The 15,249-nt window shown below is 32.0% G+C and overlaps 5 protein-coding genes across 11 annotated transcripts; 3 read left to right on the forward strand and 2 right to left on the reverse strand.

The window, feature by feature from the left end:
* Positions 1-696: 696 nt before the first annotated feature.
* On the forward strand, positions 697-3,616 carry Tsen34 (tRNA splicing endonuclease subunit 34). 3 transcript variants are annotated; one of them, XM_089077869.1, is made up of 7 exons: positions 697-949; positions 1,051-1,419; positions 1,497-1,765; positions 1,841-2,051; positions 2,108-2,269; positions 2,360-2,595; positions 2,687-3,616. In XM_089077869.1, exons 2-6 carry the CDS (start codon positions 1,353-1,355, stop codon positions 2,563-2,565), a joined length of 915 nt encoding a protein of 304 aa, XP_088933995.1. In that variant the 5' UTR covers positions 697-949; positions 1,051-1,352; the 3' UTR covers positions 2,566-2,595; positions 2,687-3,616. The 3 variants fall into 3 exon arrangements, with proteins under 3 accessions (XP_088933995.1, XP_088933994.1, XP_088933993.1); XM_089077868.1 differs by having other exon boundaries at positions 698-949; positions 2,675-3,616; XM_089077867.1 differs by having other exon boundaries at positions 700-949; positions 2,360-3,616.
* mRpL27 (mitochondrial ribosomal protein L27) lies at positions 2,973-4,151 on the reverse strand. Of its 3 annotated transcripts, none has more exons than XM_089077876.1 (4): positions 4,028-4,151; positions 3,835-3,919; positions 3,274-3,443; positions 2,973-3,197 (listed from the first exon to the last, which is right to left on the reverse strand). In XM_089077876.1, the coding sequence occupies exons 2-4, from the start codon at positions 3,917-3,919 to the stop codon at positions 2,994-2,996; spliced, it is 459 nt and encodes a 152-aa protein (XP_088934002.1). In that variant the 5' UTR covers positions 4,028-4,151; the 3' UTR covers positions 2,973-2,993. The 3 variants fall into 3 exon arrangements, with proteins under 3 accessions (XP_088934002.1, XP_011630035.1, XP_088934003.1); XM_011631733.3 differs by having other exon boundaries at positions 4,001-4,121; XM_089077877.1 differs by having other exon boundaries at positions 4,033-4,051.
* Sec6 (Exocyst complex component Sec6) lies at positions 4,016-7,071 on the forward strand. The gene is made up of 2 exons (XM_011631732.3): positions 4,016-4,141; positions 4,257-7,071. Exon 2 carries the CDS (start codon positions 4,323-4,325, stop codon positions 6,579-6,581), a length of 2,259 nt encoding a protein of 752 aa, XP_011630034.2. The 5' UTR covers positions 4,016-4,141; positions 4,257-4,322; the 3' UTR covers positions 6,582-7,071.
* A 147-nt stretch (positions 7,072-7,218) lies between these two features.
* Positions 7,219-10,695, forward strand: LOC105422378 (protein O-glucosyltransferase 2). 3 transcript variants are annotated; one of them, XM_011631734.2, is made up of 8 exons: positions 7,219-7,953; positions 8,037-8,261; positions 8,545-8,756; positions 8,817-9,028; positions 9,096-9,340; positions 9,414-9,648; positions 9,960-10,259; positions 10,398-10,695. In XM_011631734.2, the coding sequence occupies exons 2-8, from the start codon at positions 8,098-8,100 to the stop codon at positions 10,515-10,517; spliced, it is 1,488 nt and encodes a 495-aa protein (XP_011630036.2). In that variant the 5' UTR covers positions 7,219-7,953; positions 8,037-8,097; the 3' UTR covers positions 10,518-10,695. The 3 variants fall into 3 exon arrangements, with proteins under 3 accessions (XP_011630036.2, XP_088933992.1, XP_088933991.1); XM_089077866.1 differs by having other exon boundaries at positions 9,960-10,034; XM_089077865.1 differs by having other exon boundaries at positions 8,138-8,261.
* Positions 10,195-15,192, reverse strand: LOC105422380 (uncharacterized). The gene is made up of 6 exons (XM_011631735.2): positions 14,828-15,192; positions 14,632-14,708; positions 14,318-14,399; positions 13,993-14,206; positions 12,602-13,800; positions 10,195-12,356 (listed from the first exon to the last, which is right to left on the reverse strand). Exons 1-6 carry the CDS (start codon positions 14,885-14,887, stop codon positions 12,147-12,149), a joined length of 1,842 nt encoding a protein of 613 aa, XP_011630037.2. The 5' UTR covers positions 14,888-15,192; the 3' UTR covers positions 10,195-12,146.
* Between the last annotated feature and the right edge of the window lie 57 nt (positions 15,193-15,249).

Below are 15,249 nucleotides of genomic sequence, written 5' to 3' on the forward strand. Positions count from 1 at the left end.
CAATCGATAGCGTCCAATTCGAAAGGACATCTCTGGCTGCAATCCATTTAAGGGCCCAAGCACAGACTTTTGCATAATGGCTTCTGCACGCGGCAGAAATTGGCGGTGATAGCCAATCACTTTCCTTTCTTATGAAAATTGAAAAGTGATGCATACTTCATTTTTTTTTTTTTATTAGATCTGTTATATCCAAATATGCAATATGTTATTGGTATTTTTCTAAAATCAACAATACTATCTTTATTTATTAAAATATACTCTTTATTTATTAAGATATACATTAAGATATACTCTTCTTATTTTATACTTTCTTATTTTATACTTATTTTATACAACATTACATTATCTTTTGCAATGTTATATAGCATTTTAGTCCACAGTTTACACGACAGACTCGCATCGTATTTTTACCATAAATTTATGAGGTGTTTGATCTTTTATATTATATATAAAGGATCTAATATTTGATTGACCACGTGGATCGGCAACGTGGATCAAGCGTCATTCTCTTGAAACGAGATGAAAATTACAAAAGTGAAGAAATTTATTAACCTTTGACATATGAAGTTGCAGATACTCTAATGCGGAGTCTACAATGTTACGACATGACCGACCAATCAGAGAAGAGAATATATAGTTTTTTCTTCTCCGATTGGTCTGTCGTAATGACATTACGATCGCATTGTAGATTCCGCATAATGAATTTTCTCACTTTTATTTCCTCACTTTTTCATTTCGTTTCAAAATACACAGTCGAGAAATTACACACCATATAATAGTAAGAAGTAGAGAGGTGTGATGCCATTAAGGGCCAGTCTCATCAACTCCAGTTAACGCTATCGGCTAGTTAATTTGGCCAGCAGAATTGCCAATAGCAGAAAATCCAAAATCGATCTTGGTCTCGTAATCTATTCATGACAAAGAGAAAGTATATAGAGTGTGGATTAAAGTAATAAACTAAGTATTATATAAATATATACTTTGAAATACAAATACAAATGTTTACAACAAGAAATTAGGTTAGAAATGACGAAGTTTTTATTTTTGCAGTTGGCAGTTCTCAAATTTAACCTGCTGTTTAACTTAACCAGGGTTGATGAGACCGGCCCTAAGAGAGAATAAGAATAAGAATTAATGAAAAAAAGAGAAATAAATCTTAAAGTTAAACAAATTATGATACTATATCCTTCGAAGATATCCGAAAAATTCAACAAATAAATTGTTTGAAAAAGTGCACAATTGAGGAAAAAAAAATTTGTTTTGTTTTAAAAAAAAATTGTAAATAATGATAATAAAATAGCACGTTTTTTGTTAGGGATATCAATTGTGGATATTAATTGTGAAACGAAGAAATGGATACAGATATTATTTATCTTATTTTTTCACATTCGAATAAAGTTTTTATATGGAATGCTGATGGTAAACAATATATTATCAAATATATTTGTGTTTACAACAATTTATGTTATTATGTAATAATTTGATGTTTCATATAGACTGGCTGAAACTTCGACAAGATCATCGAATAATTGGTGAATTAATAGGTTCGATGTCAAAGTCAATTGGACGAGGCATACGAGGTCTCCCATTGCTTTTGCTGCCAGAGGAAGTCACTCTATTGCTTGAAAAGAAAATCGCTTGCCTTGTAGAATGTACAGCTCTGAATATTTCACCAGATGAATCACTACGTCAAAGATTTCAGGAGTACAGAGAGAAATTATTTCAGGAGCAAGCAGATTCCTTCAAAGATAACAGAAAGAAACAAGTAATTATTTGTTTATATATCTATGTTAGGAGATATTTTAAAATTTTATGATAAAACGAATAAATTTTTCCTTAGATTATTTCCATAATGGATAAGATTGTTGAAGGAAAGAAACGTAAAATATTAGGCTTACCCACATGTAAAAAGAAAATGAAGAAACCATTAGATAAAAACATACAGGAAGCCTTAGATAATATAGAAATCAATACTGAAAAATTGCTTGAAGAAGAATTAGCTAAAGTACCTGAATTGACTAGAAATGACATGCTTATTCAAGTACATACAGGTAAGATCAAAGATGATAAACATATAATATAATCTGATAATTTGTTTGTATATTAGCATATCCCTGGTCCAACAAAGATAACATAAAATCAGTGGAATGGAAATATCCACTTACTCCCGAACAGCGATTGAAATACAAAGTGTTCAAGGATCTTTGGGAGAGACAATATTATATCACAAGTGGAGAAAATTATGGCACTGATTTTGTGGTATATCCAGGTATGACCTATCTCTCTTTGTATCACTACAATTCTGGCTGCAAATTACAACCATATAAGCCACAAATTTGTAAAATTTTTTTATTTATAGGTGATCCAATGATGTTTCATTCGCAATTTATGATACAATGTGTATGCAGAGATGAAGAAATACCTATTTTAGACATTGTAGCTAAGTGCAGATTAAGTTGTCATGTTCGAAAGACGCTGGTATTTGCTACATATCACGAGGAAGATGATACAGTAAAATATCAGTCTTTTCAATGGGCAGATTGGAATGCATCAAAAAATAGCTGACGTAATAAGGAACTGTTCTATATATAAAAAGTATGTTATGATCCTCTTTCTTTCTAGACATTTTTATTTTTTATAAACATCTTCATATTTAATATGTATCTGGTAATAGTTTATGTTGCAGATTGCAAAATTAATTATATTTCAATTTGGAATCTTTTATTAAGAGTTGTTAATAAAGATTAAACTAATTGATTTTATTAGTGTATGTGTGTGTGTGCGCGCGCGCGCATGTGTGTGTGTGCATATATATATATATATACACATACATACGCACAGCATATATGCATGGACGCAAGCACACATATACATATATATATATTATATATATAAAATATATATATATATATATATATGCATGTATATGAAGATATATTTAACATATTGAGACAATTAAAGAATCTTACATATTTGTTCTATATAATATATATTTATATTCTTTCTATTACTTTGAATCGATTATGCTGAGAAATAGGAATAACATTAAAATGTTTTTTGTATATAACTCGACCTTCACGGCCACTATAATTTCGTTTGATCCAAGGATGTTCCCAGTTGGGATCAATTTGTTCACAAGTTACTATTACTTTGCCTGCTTCCATGGCAAATAAGGTTCCATTTCGTCCAAAACCAACCTATGTAATCGGAAATAAATAATATATGAAGTAAACAGTATTTGAAATAAAAAAAAAGATATAACTATATACTTACATTAAGACCTGGATGAAATCTAGTTGTTCGTTGCAATACTAATATCGTGCCTGCTTGTACATTAGTTCCATCTTGTACTTTCCATCCTCTATGTTTTGGTCTAGCATGGCCACTCCTGTTACTGGTACTTGTACTACTTTTTTTTGAGGCATATCTGACACATACTTTTGCTAAATAAGAAAAACACTCATTAATTTAATTACAGATAATTAAAATAGTAATAAGTAAAATGAGCAATATATCAACGCTGTGTCATTTTATCGAGTAGAATTACTTACGAATTAATTATGTATTCGATAATAAATTATCAGAAGAAATAAAGTGAATAATTTTATAACTTTAAGTAGAATATATATTATTTACATGATTATGAAATGAGATTCTGTTTAATTTCTATGATATTTTAATCTGTCATGTTCCATTAAATTCTTTTAAATTTCTGCTCACATTCTGTTGACAACTTTTTAACAAACATTACAAAATTTACTTTTGAAAAATTTATTTATGGGTACATCCAATTATGCCATTGTTAATAAAATAAAACATATCGAATATACAAACCTATGTTATCAAGACCACATGATGCCAAAAGAAATGGATGAGCGTTTCGTAATCCAAGAGAGATCAATTGTGATAAATGTGTCATCTGAAAAAGATTTTGCATTTACAACTCTCGATAAAATATTTCAATCTGTTTATGATAATATTATATCTTTATCATATTTACATCGAACAAATTCTCTTATAACCTTACTTAACCTGAATCAATTTCGGAAACCTTATGGAGCAAAAGAGTGAGGTTTGGAAATGTTAAACACCAATCGAAAAACGAATTCTGTGTCTTCGCGATGCGTCATGAAGCCAATTGGTAAGCTCGCTTTTACATGTGGACTGCCTTGTCTCATTTCGGGGGAAGATCTCCGTGAAATATCCCCAAACCAGCGATTCCTCCTCATATGATTGTTGTCATTATGTTATCATAGCAGACATCCGGATTTTCTGGAATCAAGATTTTGACAACCTGCCGGTCTAGTGCATAACCGTCGAAAATGACGACGAACACGGAGGATCTGCAAAAGTTGGAGGAGGAGGCGGTCGCTAGAGGTACGAAGTATGTCGCGAACCTCCTGCAACGGCCAGGCCAACTGGAAAAGATTGACATGTACAAACGTAGGATCGGCAGGAAGAAGGCGTCCGTCGAAACTATGTTGAAAACCGCGATGCAGAGCCAACTGGACGGAGTCAGGGTAGGCTTCGAGCAGCTGCAAAGTTCTTTGGAAAGTATTGCCACTATCAAGGACGACCTGGATCATATTGACCAGCTGTTTAGCTCGGTTCTAAAGCTCAGTTCTAGATTACAGGCGGTGCAGGAGGAGAATATGCGTCATTCCCAATATGTTATCGCGAAGGAAAACCTGAAACACATATTCACTGTTCCTGAGAGTGTCGAGAAGACGAAACAGTGGATAAACGAAGGTAAACTGCTACATGCGCATCAGAGTCTGATGGATCTTGAAACCTCCAGAGATGAATTGCTGTATGAACTTCATAAACTGCCAAATCAATCACCGGCAGACACGGTTATGCTAAAGGCTTACTTCGAAGATGTTGAGATGCTCTCGCAGCTCATGGAAAAGCAGATCAGGCTGGTGCTGAGTCGAACTTTAAATACAGTTAGGAAGGAACCTACCGTTATAGTAACGCCTTTGAGAATTATAGAGAGAGAAGAAAAAGCAGATCAATTCGCCATTCAAAGACACAAGCAAAGTGGATTTATGGCACCAGGTAGACCTAAAAAGTGGAAGGAAATGGCAATGAAGGTACTGGAAAAGTCAGTTGCCAACAGAATCGAAGGGACTCAGGTAGATGAGAGAGCAGATAACAAAATGTGGTTGGTGAGATATCTAGAACTCACAAGACTTTTGATTCTTGAAGATTTGAGAGTAGTAAAGACTCTGTGCAGACCGTGCTTTCCACCTTGGTATGACATAGTAAGAACTTTTGTCAAAATGTATCATACAAGTCTATCTCAACACTTGAAGGATATAATTGCCGGTGGGCTAGAAGGAAACGAATATGTTTCTCTATTGGCATGGATTATGAATACTTATACAGGACCAGAGCTGATGCAGCACCCCGAATTGAATATTGACACGTCCGATATCGGTCCGCTTCTTAGTCCCGAAATGATAAACGATCTCCAAGAAAAATATTTGCGGAATATGTGTCAAAATTATGAGGATTGGATGAGAAAAACGCTGGAAACAGAGAAACTCGATTGGAGGAGCGGCATCTTGCCTGAAAGTAGCACTCAGGAGCTATATTATCACACGGCGGCGCCGGTTATCATATTCCAGATGATCGATCAAAATCTCCAAGTTGCGAAAACCATTAGCTCTGATTTAACGGCGCAAGCCTTAATTTTATGTATTGAGCAGGTAATTAAATATGGATCTATGTACAGACAGGCGATATTAGAATTTAAAACGAAACATTTCGAGGACCGAAGCCAGGTACCTTACTTCACTCATCATATGATTACAATAGTCAATAATTGTGTACAGTTTACCGAATTAGCACAACAGATGAAGCAATTATATTGGATGCCCAATACTACCGGGGACGCCACTGTGAAATTTGAGAGTCTCTTGGCACACTATCAGCATTTGAGGAACGAGGCCGCGGCTATTTTGCTACAGGAATCTTTCTTAGATTTGGAACTGCATTTCCAGGATTTGATCACCCCCAAATGGTTGTCGTCGCCTATCCCAGTGGAAACTATCTGCGTTACCTTGGAAGATTATTTTCAAGATTATAATCACTTGAGTCCTAAGAATTTCGAGTATGTTATCACTGAAGCACAGAATCTTATCGCGAAGCGTTACATATCTGCGATGCTGCAAAGGAAAATATCGCTAAAGACTTATGATGAATGCCTGACATGCACATCTAAGATAATGACGGAGGCGGATAAATTGAAGAATTTCTTCGATAGGATCGCACCAAAAATCGGAAACTTCAATTCGCCATTCGAAATAATAAAACGCCTTGCCGAGGTGCTGAGGTGTGAGGACGCAGAGATTCTCTCCCTCGATTTGCACTCGTTAGTCGAGAAATATCCTGACATGACCGAAGATCATTTGATCAGACTGCTCGGTTTAAGAGGTGATATATCACGAGCGGAGGCCCGAGGAAAAGTCTCTTATATTATGGAAGCTCAACGAAATCGAAAACCTGTACAATCCATGACGAACAGCATATTCAAGCAGATAGTTATACAGGACAGTTTCCTCGGCTGGAAGCCTTGAGAGTGGAAGAATTTTTACGAAACAAAAATATGGAATGCAAACGGTTTCTCTATGTAGTATCATCGTCATTCTTTTATATTAAGCGTATTTTTCTAATACGCAAGTGAAAGATGTAATATATATTTATGTAAATTTCGATAAATATGCAATAATGCAGTCTAATGCTCTCTCCTCCGATTTTCCTATAATTTTATAAATTTGTATACTTTCAGATATAAAATATTCTAGAAAAAAAATTCAAATCCCATTTTTTTACTTTCAACATTTTTTGTAAGAAAATTATTATTCGATAATTTATGGTTGCATATTTACTTTATTATGTTCTCTACCTTAATTTATTAAAAACACAATTAGTTTCTTATATAAATTATAGCTGAAAATAGTTTGTGATTTAAATTATATAATACTTCTTTTATTTTTGTTTATGTGGATTGAAGTTCAAATATCAAAACTTTGAAAAAACTTTGAAATTAAAAAAAAAAAAAATAAATGACTTAAGAGTGACGATTTTGCTTTTTAGAATATATTCTAAAAAGCAAAATCGTCATTCTTAAGTTCTACGCATGAAAATACACAAATTTACAAAATATAAGAAAATCGAAAGAAAGAGCGTTATACTACATATTTATTTACTTAAATCTTCTAATATTTAATGTAATTATGTATACACTGTTGATTTTACGATTTACATATAGAAATACAGAATTATATTTATTTATGTATAAAAGTATACACAAAAAGTTATAGGTTTCATTAATAAAAATTCATGTAAATTATATAGCCATAAATAGTATATATATAATAATAATATAATAATAGTATATATACGATGATATATACATGAGATATATAAAAACGTTATTAAATTTATATATTAAAGATATATTACTCTTTGTTAGTCTCTGTTTTTCCTGCTAATCTATTCTTAAAAATTGCCATGTGCAGTATCTTATTTCGTTATATTTTTGAAATCATATGTAGTATAAATTGGTATAAATATAAATACTTATAAGATGTAATTTTATGATACGTTTATTTAGATACATTATAATTATACTATTTTTCATTTATTTTCATTTATTATCTTCGAGAGCACATGAAGATACATTTATTCAAAGAGGCTTTGTAGAAGAAGGAAACAGGCAAATGAATCTTATTCATATGTACATATATACTAAGTACACACACACACCACACACATATCATACATATTGCAGAGTGCAGTGAATATAAAAAAGATTTCAACTGTCAAATCAGACAACCGGCATTACAAATTTCTGTATTTACAATAAGGTTGTAAATGAATACAAGCTTGAAAGAAATAAACAAATTAGGTAATAAACTACTACATGATTCTTTTATTTTTATACAGGTAAGTAATTAAAATGTTAATAATAAAAAGATGTATGTATCATAACCTTTTACGATGACTAAGAAATTAGACATTTTTTTTAGAACTATTGTGCCAACAAAGAACAACTGCATATTGTTTGTCTTGTAAATATTTGCAACAAGTATGCGTTTGGCAACATTTTTAGTGTTGCTTATTTGCGCAGGAGCGACAAATGTTGACATAGATCCATTGAAAACTATTGTCTGGGGTCCAGGATTGAAACCAGCACAGGTTACTATGCGTGCGAGATATTTCTTTTTGCAACTTGTGGATTTGCATGGAAGAAAGTTAGTATAATAATTACATGTAAATTGATAAAGCAAATATATAAAAATATTAAAGATTTATAAAAAGAATGGTTTAAATTGTATTCATAATAACAGAAATATCCGATAATAAAGCTGAACCATTTTTATACAATATTTTGATTTATAATTGTGTAATAATTTTAAAGATAAAAAGTTGTATTTTTAAAGATAGATTCTAAATATACCTATAATTGATATTTCTATAAGTTATCTGATCTAATAATGATCTGTAATATTACATAATGTTATGTATATATTTTAGTTTAACGGAATCTCCTGGTGAAAATGTAATCACTGGACAAATATATGGACAATCTTTTAATGATGTACCGTGTCGTGTGTGGACTCAAATTTTTGACTGTAAAGATGGAAGTTTTATTATGCGCTATAAAGTTTTTAATACGTGTTTCAATGTTAAGATTAAAGTTAAGATTAAGGGAAAAGATCTATTAATGCCTCATTCAGAGATCAAAGGTATGTGTATCTGCTTTTCTTACAAAAAACCTTAAAATCTAACAAAAGTTATATTTGTAGGTCCTGTTTACGAGGAAGAATGTTACTGTCCGAACCCATCAATCATTAATTGGTTAGAGCATTATCAGTGCCAACAAAATTATACTCAGATACATCGTGATCTTTCTCCATTCTCAAATATTGACTTTAATAAAATACGTAAAAATATCATTGAAAAATATGATCGACCCACCAGCGTTAGTATTTGTCATTATGCATTGAAATCTAATAGAGTAAGTATCATATTATCAATTTATAATTCACACTCGTTTATATAAATATTGATTTAAATATATTAAGATTTATAGGCAATGTTATGGACAATATGTTGGTTTCAAAATATTTATGGATGCTATATTGCTCTCACTTACACGCAAAGTGACACTGCCAGATGTTGAATTTTTTGTGAATTTAGGTGATTGGCCACTTGTTCTTGATACAGATCCACTTTATCCCATTTTTTCATGGTGTGGATCTGAAAGTACGAGAGATATTGTTATGCCTACATATGACATCACAGAATCATCTCTAGAAGCGATGGGAAGGTATAACATAGTTTGATAATACCTATAATCTAAGCTACCGTTTTATTTGCAATATAATATGCCTGGAAAATAGGGTAATGTTAGATACACTCTCCGTACAAGGTAATGGACTACCATGGGAAGACAAGATTGAGCAATTATTTTGGCGTGGACGTGATTCCAGAAGGGAACGCCTCAATTTAATAGATATTTCAAGAAAGCATCCAGAACTTTTCAATGTTTCCATTACTAATTTCTTCTTCTTTAGGGATGAAATAGATAAGTATGGGCCTGCACAAAAACATGTATCATTTTTTAATTTTTTTAAGGTAAATATAAATAAAGTTTAACAAACATTTTTAAAGTTATATTTTTAAGAATAACTATATATTATTTTAATCTTATCATTTAATATAAGTACAAAATGCTTATAAAACTTGTTTTATTTTCTGCAATATTATTAAGTTTTCTTTTTAATATTAAATTTATTATATTTTTTACATATAATAATTTTGAAATTGTATACGTACAAGTTTTAAAAAGTGCAGATATGTAATTTTACATATAATTTATTTATATCGCTAAAAAACAAAATTTCAAATATTTATATGGCAGTTTATATTCTTTTTTTTTTTCATAGTACAAATATCAATTAAACATTGATGGCACAGTAGCAGCATATCGATTTCCATATTTGCTTGCTGGCGATTCTTTGGTATTTAAACAAGAATCCAAGTATTATGAATTTTTTTATAAAGATCTTATACCTGGGTTACATTATGTATCTATAAAAAGTGATCTATCGGATTTAGTCGAGAAAATTATGTGGGCAAAGGAACATGACGAGGATGGTTTGAAAATTGTTAGATCTGCCAGACAATTTACCAGGGATAATTTATTACCACGTGATATATTATGTTATTATACAGTTTTATTTCATGTATGGAAAAAAAAATTCTATTTTATATATTTTTCTTGACTATACATATACACACACATACACACACGTGTGTGTGTATGTGTGTGTGTGTGTGTGTGTGTGTATATCTTGTCAAATAATACAATTTTTATATTTCAGGAATGGAGTAAACGCTTAAAGAGTGAAGTTGAAGTACTGAATAATATGGAAGAAGTACCACAACCTAGTCATTCTTGTAAATGTCACTTTATCAATTCAAACTTTAGAGATGAATTATAGTTTTTAACATCTTGCTATGATTTATTTATATAATGAAGATTTAACATTTATTATATAAGTATTGTATTGTATTGTATCGTGCATGCAAAGATGCACATTCATTTACTAAGATTTTATATCTAACTGCTAATGTTAAAAATAAAACAAAATATGAGCTTGAACTTGAAAAAACAAATAATTGTCTAATATTTAATAAATCTCTTTTATCGCTTGTACAACCTGTTAGTTTTATTTTTATATATCATTTAATATTTTATTTATTTATGTTGTGAGAACTTGAACAAGATACATTATTTGTACAGTTATTAACATCTTTCTCGAAAAATATTTATGGGATAAATACAAGGCGTGGCAAAATTTGTGATATTCTTTCTTTGTTTTGCAAATTCTATCGCAAATAATGAAAAATCTGTCTTTATATTCATATAAAATTAAATTTTCCTTGTATCAATTAAGAGTAGTATAAATAAAAATTGGAACAAACATTTACATATACATTTTCTTATGTATGGTATTTTGTACCATTGTGTAATTATAGTTCTTTGACTTTCAATTTGTTTATGCTTTAGTTGTATTAATAAAAAATTACGTATATATTTGTAATAAAAATAGAATTTGTAGTTTATCATTTTTTATTATACGCAAAATAAAGATAAATATAAAAAATATAGTAAAAAATTAAACATAATAAATCTGCGACAAATACTTTATATTATCTTGAAATTATGGAAATAATATAAAACAAATTATCAAAAGAAAAACTTAGATAATAGCATTTATATATGTTATAATTTACGATCTCTGCATTATAAATTTGCTAAGCCACAAAAGTTAAAAGCCATTTGGAATAGTTTGGCATGTTTATTTCATCAAAATCTATATCTAATAATAATATTAAAGAAAAATTTGCCTAATATATAATGTAAAACAAAATTATATATAAATTATTCATATAATCCTTTTAAGGCTTCCACGGTTACTATTTTCAAAAAAGTAAATATTTTTACGAGTATTATTCGCTGCTCCTCCCCCTAATGAAGTAAACTGCAATGTTCACGAAACGTTGGCATTCAACAATGCATAATGACACGGATAATACCCGTAAAAATATTTACTTTATTCATATAATCGTAAATTAAAATCTATATATCTCAGTGTGTGTGTATATATATATATATATATATAATGTATATATAATGTATATATATATATATATATAATATATATATATAATACACACACATATACACATACACATATAGATATACTGAGAATTGTCAGAATTGTAAATAATTTATATCTTACTAAGAATTTTTTTTCCATAATATATGTCCTAATTTATATATAATTTTGTCCTAAGTTTTTTTTATTAATCTAGAGAACATGTAAAATTAAATTAATTTTTGTTCACATAATTCTTTTTTAAATCGAATATACATCTTTTGTATTAAATTTATATTTAGATATTGTTAATATGCATATTCACAATATCTATAGATAAATATTGTGAATTTACATTAAGAAAGTATGTTAATGTCCTCGCACAAAATTAATAAAAACGTAAACAAAAATAAACTCAATATACGTATTAATCCAGCTTTATGTAAATTTAAAAATTATTGATGTATTTTATTGTGTAGGTGGTTGATAACCATAACCTCCATATTGATTAGGAGGAGGAGGTCCTTGTGGTCCAGGTGGAGGAGGCATATGTCCACCAGGTGGTCGTGGTGGATACTGTGGATATCCTTGTCCTGCTGGTGGTGGAGGATAACTTTGAGGAGGATACTGTGGATGCCCATAATGTTGTCCTCCTTGTGGCGGATGAGGACTATAAATCTATAATCAGGATGCTCTCAATTCTCAATATATCAATAATAAATTCATGTACCTATATTATGTAATCTTTTACATGATATAAGATTTCAAATTATTTTGTATAAAGAACAAAAATAGTTGTTTTATTCTTTCTACAAAATTGTAAATAAAATAAAGAAGTTATATAACAAACAATTGTCATAAAACAGATCCAAAAGCTGATCATCTATGTCAATGTAATTAAATATAGCATATTTAAACCATACCTGTGGTTGTCCTCCTGGTGTCGGTGGAACATATGTTTGTGTAGTAGTAGGTCCATAGGTTGGTTGTTGAGGACCTGGCGGTGGAGCAGGACCTTGCGGTGGACCAGATGGCGGTTGAAATCCACTCGGTGCTGGACTCTGAGATGGTTGCTGTTGTGTCTGCGGAGCTGTTTGTGACTGTTGCTGAGATTGTTGTGGTGGCTGATGTGGTGATTGATGTGAAGGTGGTTGATGGGATGACTGATGAGTCGGTTGATGTGGTGGCTGATGCGGGGTGTGTGGTGGCTGATGAGGTGATTGATGCGGTGGTGGGTGTGGGGGATGTGATGTCGGATGTGGTGCTTGATGAACATATCCAGAGGGGGCCGACGGTACTGGGGATACGTAACTTCCACCCTGCGACGTCGGTGGCGGACCACTATTCGGCGGATACGTCTGCGTCGAGGCAGACGGCGTGCTTGTCGGTTGACTGCTCTGGGCGTAAGTATTACCCCCGCTCGCGGAGGAAGTGCTAAATGGTGGAGATGTAGAAGCAGGACCGTATTGTGTCGCGCCAGGACCTGGGCTTGGTTGACTAACATAATTGGGCTGCGGTCCCGTGTTTTGTTGAGACCCAGGTTGCGGAGGTTGAGTCGCGCTAGTTGTTGGAGGTGGTGGGTAATTTTGTGGTGGAACATTATTCGCATATGCTTGCGAGGAGGGAGGAGGGTAACTTCCGGGTTGTCCAGCGACGTATGCATTTTGAGGTGGCGCTTGGGACGGAGGCTGCTGATAATTTGGTTGTGGACTAGGACTGCCGTATTGTCCTGGTTGTTGTTGTTGACTACCTGATGAGAAATTTTGTTGTGAAGCATTTGAAGGCGGATAGCCTTGCTGATTTGGTGGAGGTGGTCCATATCCGGAAGGTGGCTGAGTTGTGCCCGGTGGTGGATAACCACCTGATTGTGGACCATAACTATTCACTGTTGTTGGAGGACCATAATTTGGTTGTGTTGCTGCATTATATCCTTGTTGTTGAGAAGTGTTTGGTGGTCCATATTGATTTGGTTGACCAGGCGTATATGCGGATCCTTGCGGTCCTTGATAGTTTGAACCAGGGTTTTGCCCAGTATATTGAGCAGGATAACCTTGTTGAGTAGGTTGCTGAGGATAGCCTTGTGGACCTCTATATTGTTGCGGACCTGGTGCGGCTGGAGGCCCTATAAAACATCAAAATATTAGATAATAAATATTAGATAATAAATAAAAAAAATAATTTCTAAAGTTAGAAGCGTTACAATTATATTTCAAATTAGATGAATACATGATGATTATATCTTGATATAAATTTAAACTAAATATGATAGTTTTTATTAATTATTATTTATAATTTCAATTAGATTGTAACATACTATTTATGGCAGGTCCTTGACCAGGCATTACAGGTCCACGATAGCCTTGCGCCATTGGTTGGCCTTGATTAAATGTTGACATTGGCATTGTTGGCTGTGTATTTGGTGGCATTTCTCCACCAGGACCAGCTGCACCAGGTCCTCCTGGACCACTTGGAAGCCCTTGTGGGTTCATCATCCCATGCTGAGGACCATTGGGAATACCTTGAGGTAGCTTAAAACAGAAAGATAAGTCAATAGTCAATAGTAATTAAATTTTTTAGCTCAATAACTTTATTTGTCTTTTAATATGTTCTATGTTCTCTATTTTATAAAATCTACTTACAGGTAATAAATTTTGAAGATTCTGATTTACATCAGCAATAGATGCCAAATATACCAAATTGCGATGTAATATTTGTTGGTATCTGAAAGATAAATTTAACAATTTTAATATAATTGGTTTTTAATAAAAATTACCAATATCTATTAAGAAAATAACTTTTTTTGATAAGATTGTCACTTTAATAACAATAGAAATGTTGAATTCTTATCAAATAAATATCTTATTGAATATTTTCATAAAACAAAAATTTTCAATCAAAATCTTGAATAAAATACACAATAATTCTAAGAAACATATAGATAGTTGATACTTACTGTACACATTCCTGTGCCTTGCCCTTATTCTGATACTCCTGAATCATTTGTATAAGTTGGCTGTTTTCATCAAGCATCTAAAAAAATATAGCAAATCCATATATATCTACATAATTGTGATTTTCAGAATTCTAAACATTTTCAGTCATGTAATAACTGTATTTCTTTTTTTTCGAAACTACAGTTACTTCTTTACCTTCTGTATCTGGGCAGGATTTGGAGGTGGCCTGCCGCGTTGAGCGAAGGTCACGGACATTTTTGAAGTAACAATTCACGAGATGTCTTAACGTTGAATAGATTTGTCTTAAAGAGACCGATAATCTTCAAGCGGTTAATCTTCCTGCACTTAAGGCTATCATAGGAAGCTACTTGGAAATGTCTCAAAGCATAGTACGTTCATCTTCGTTGTATTTCCTGAGTATGTTCCCGCGATGTCCAAAGTTCACGAGTTCACCCGCCAGGAACGTCGCAGATATTTTTTTTAAACTCGACTCCACCGTATACACGTGTGTATATATATATATATATATATACGTACATACGTATATGTATGTATGTATATGTATATCTAACCACAAACTAATCGTGCGTATTTTTGTCGTAACGTAGTTGACGCGT

Source organism: Pogonomyrmex barbatus, unplaced genomic scaffold, assembly GCF_055798465.1.
Source record: "Pogonomyrmex barbatus isolate J1 unplaced genomic scaffold, ASM5579846v1 scaffold20, whole genome shotgun sequence".
NCBI classification, from domain to species: domain Eukaryota; kingdom Metazoa; phylum Arthropoda; class Insecta; order Hymenoptera; family Formicidae; genus Pogonomyrmex; species Pogonomyrmex barbatus.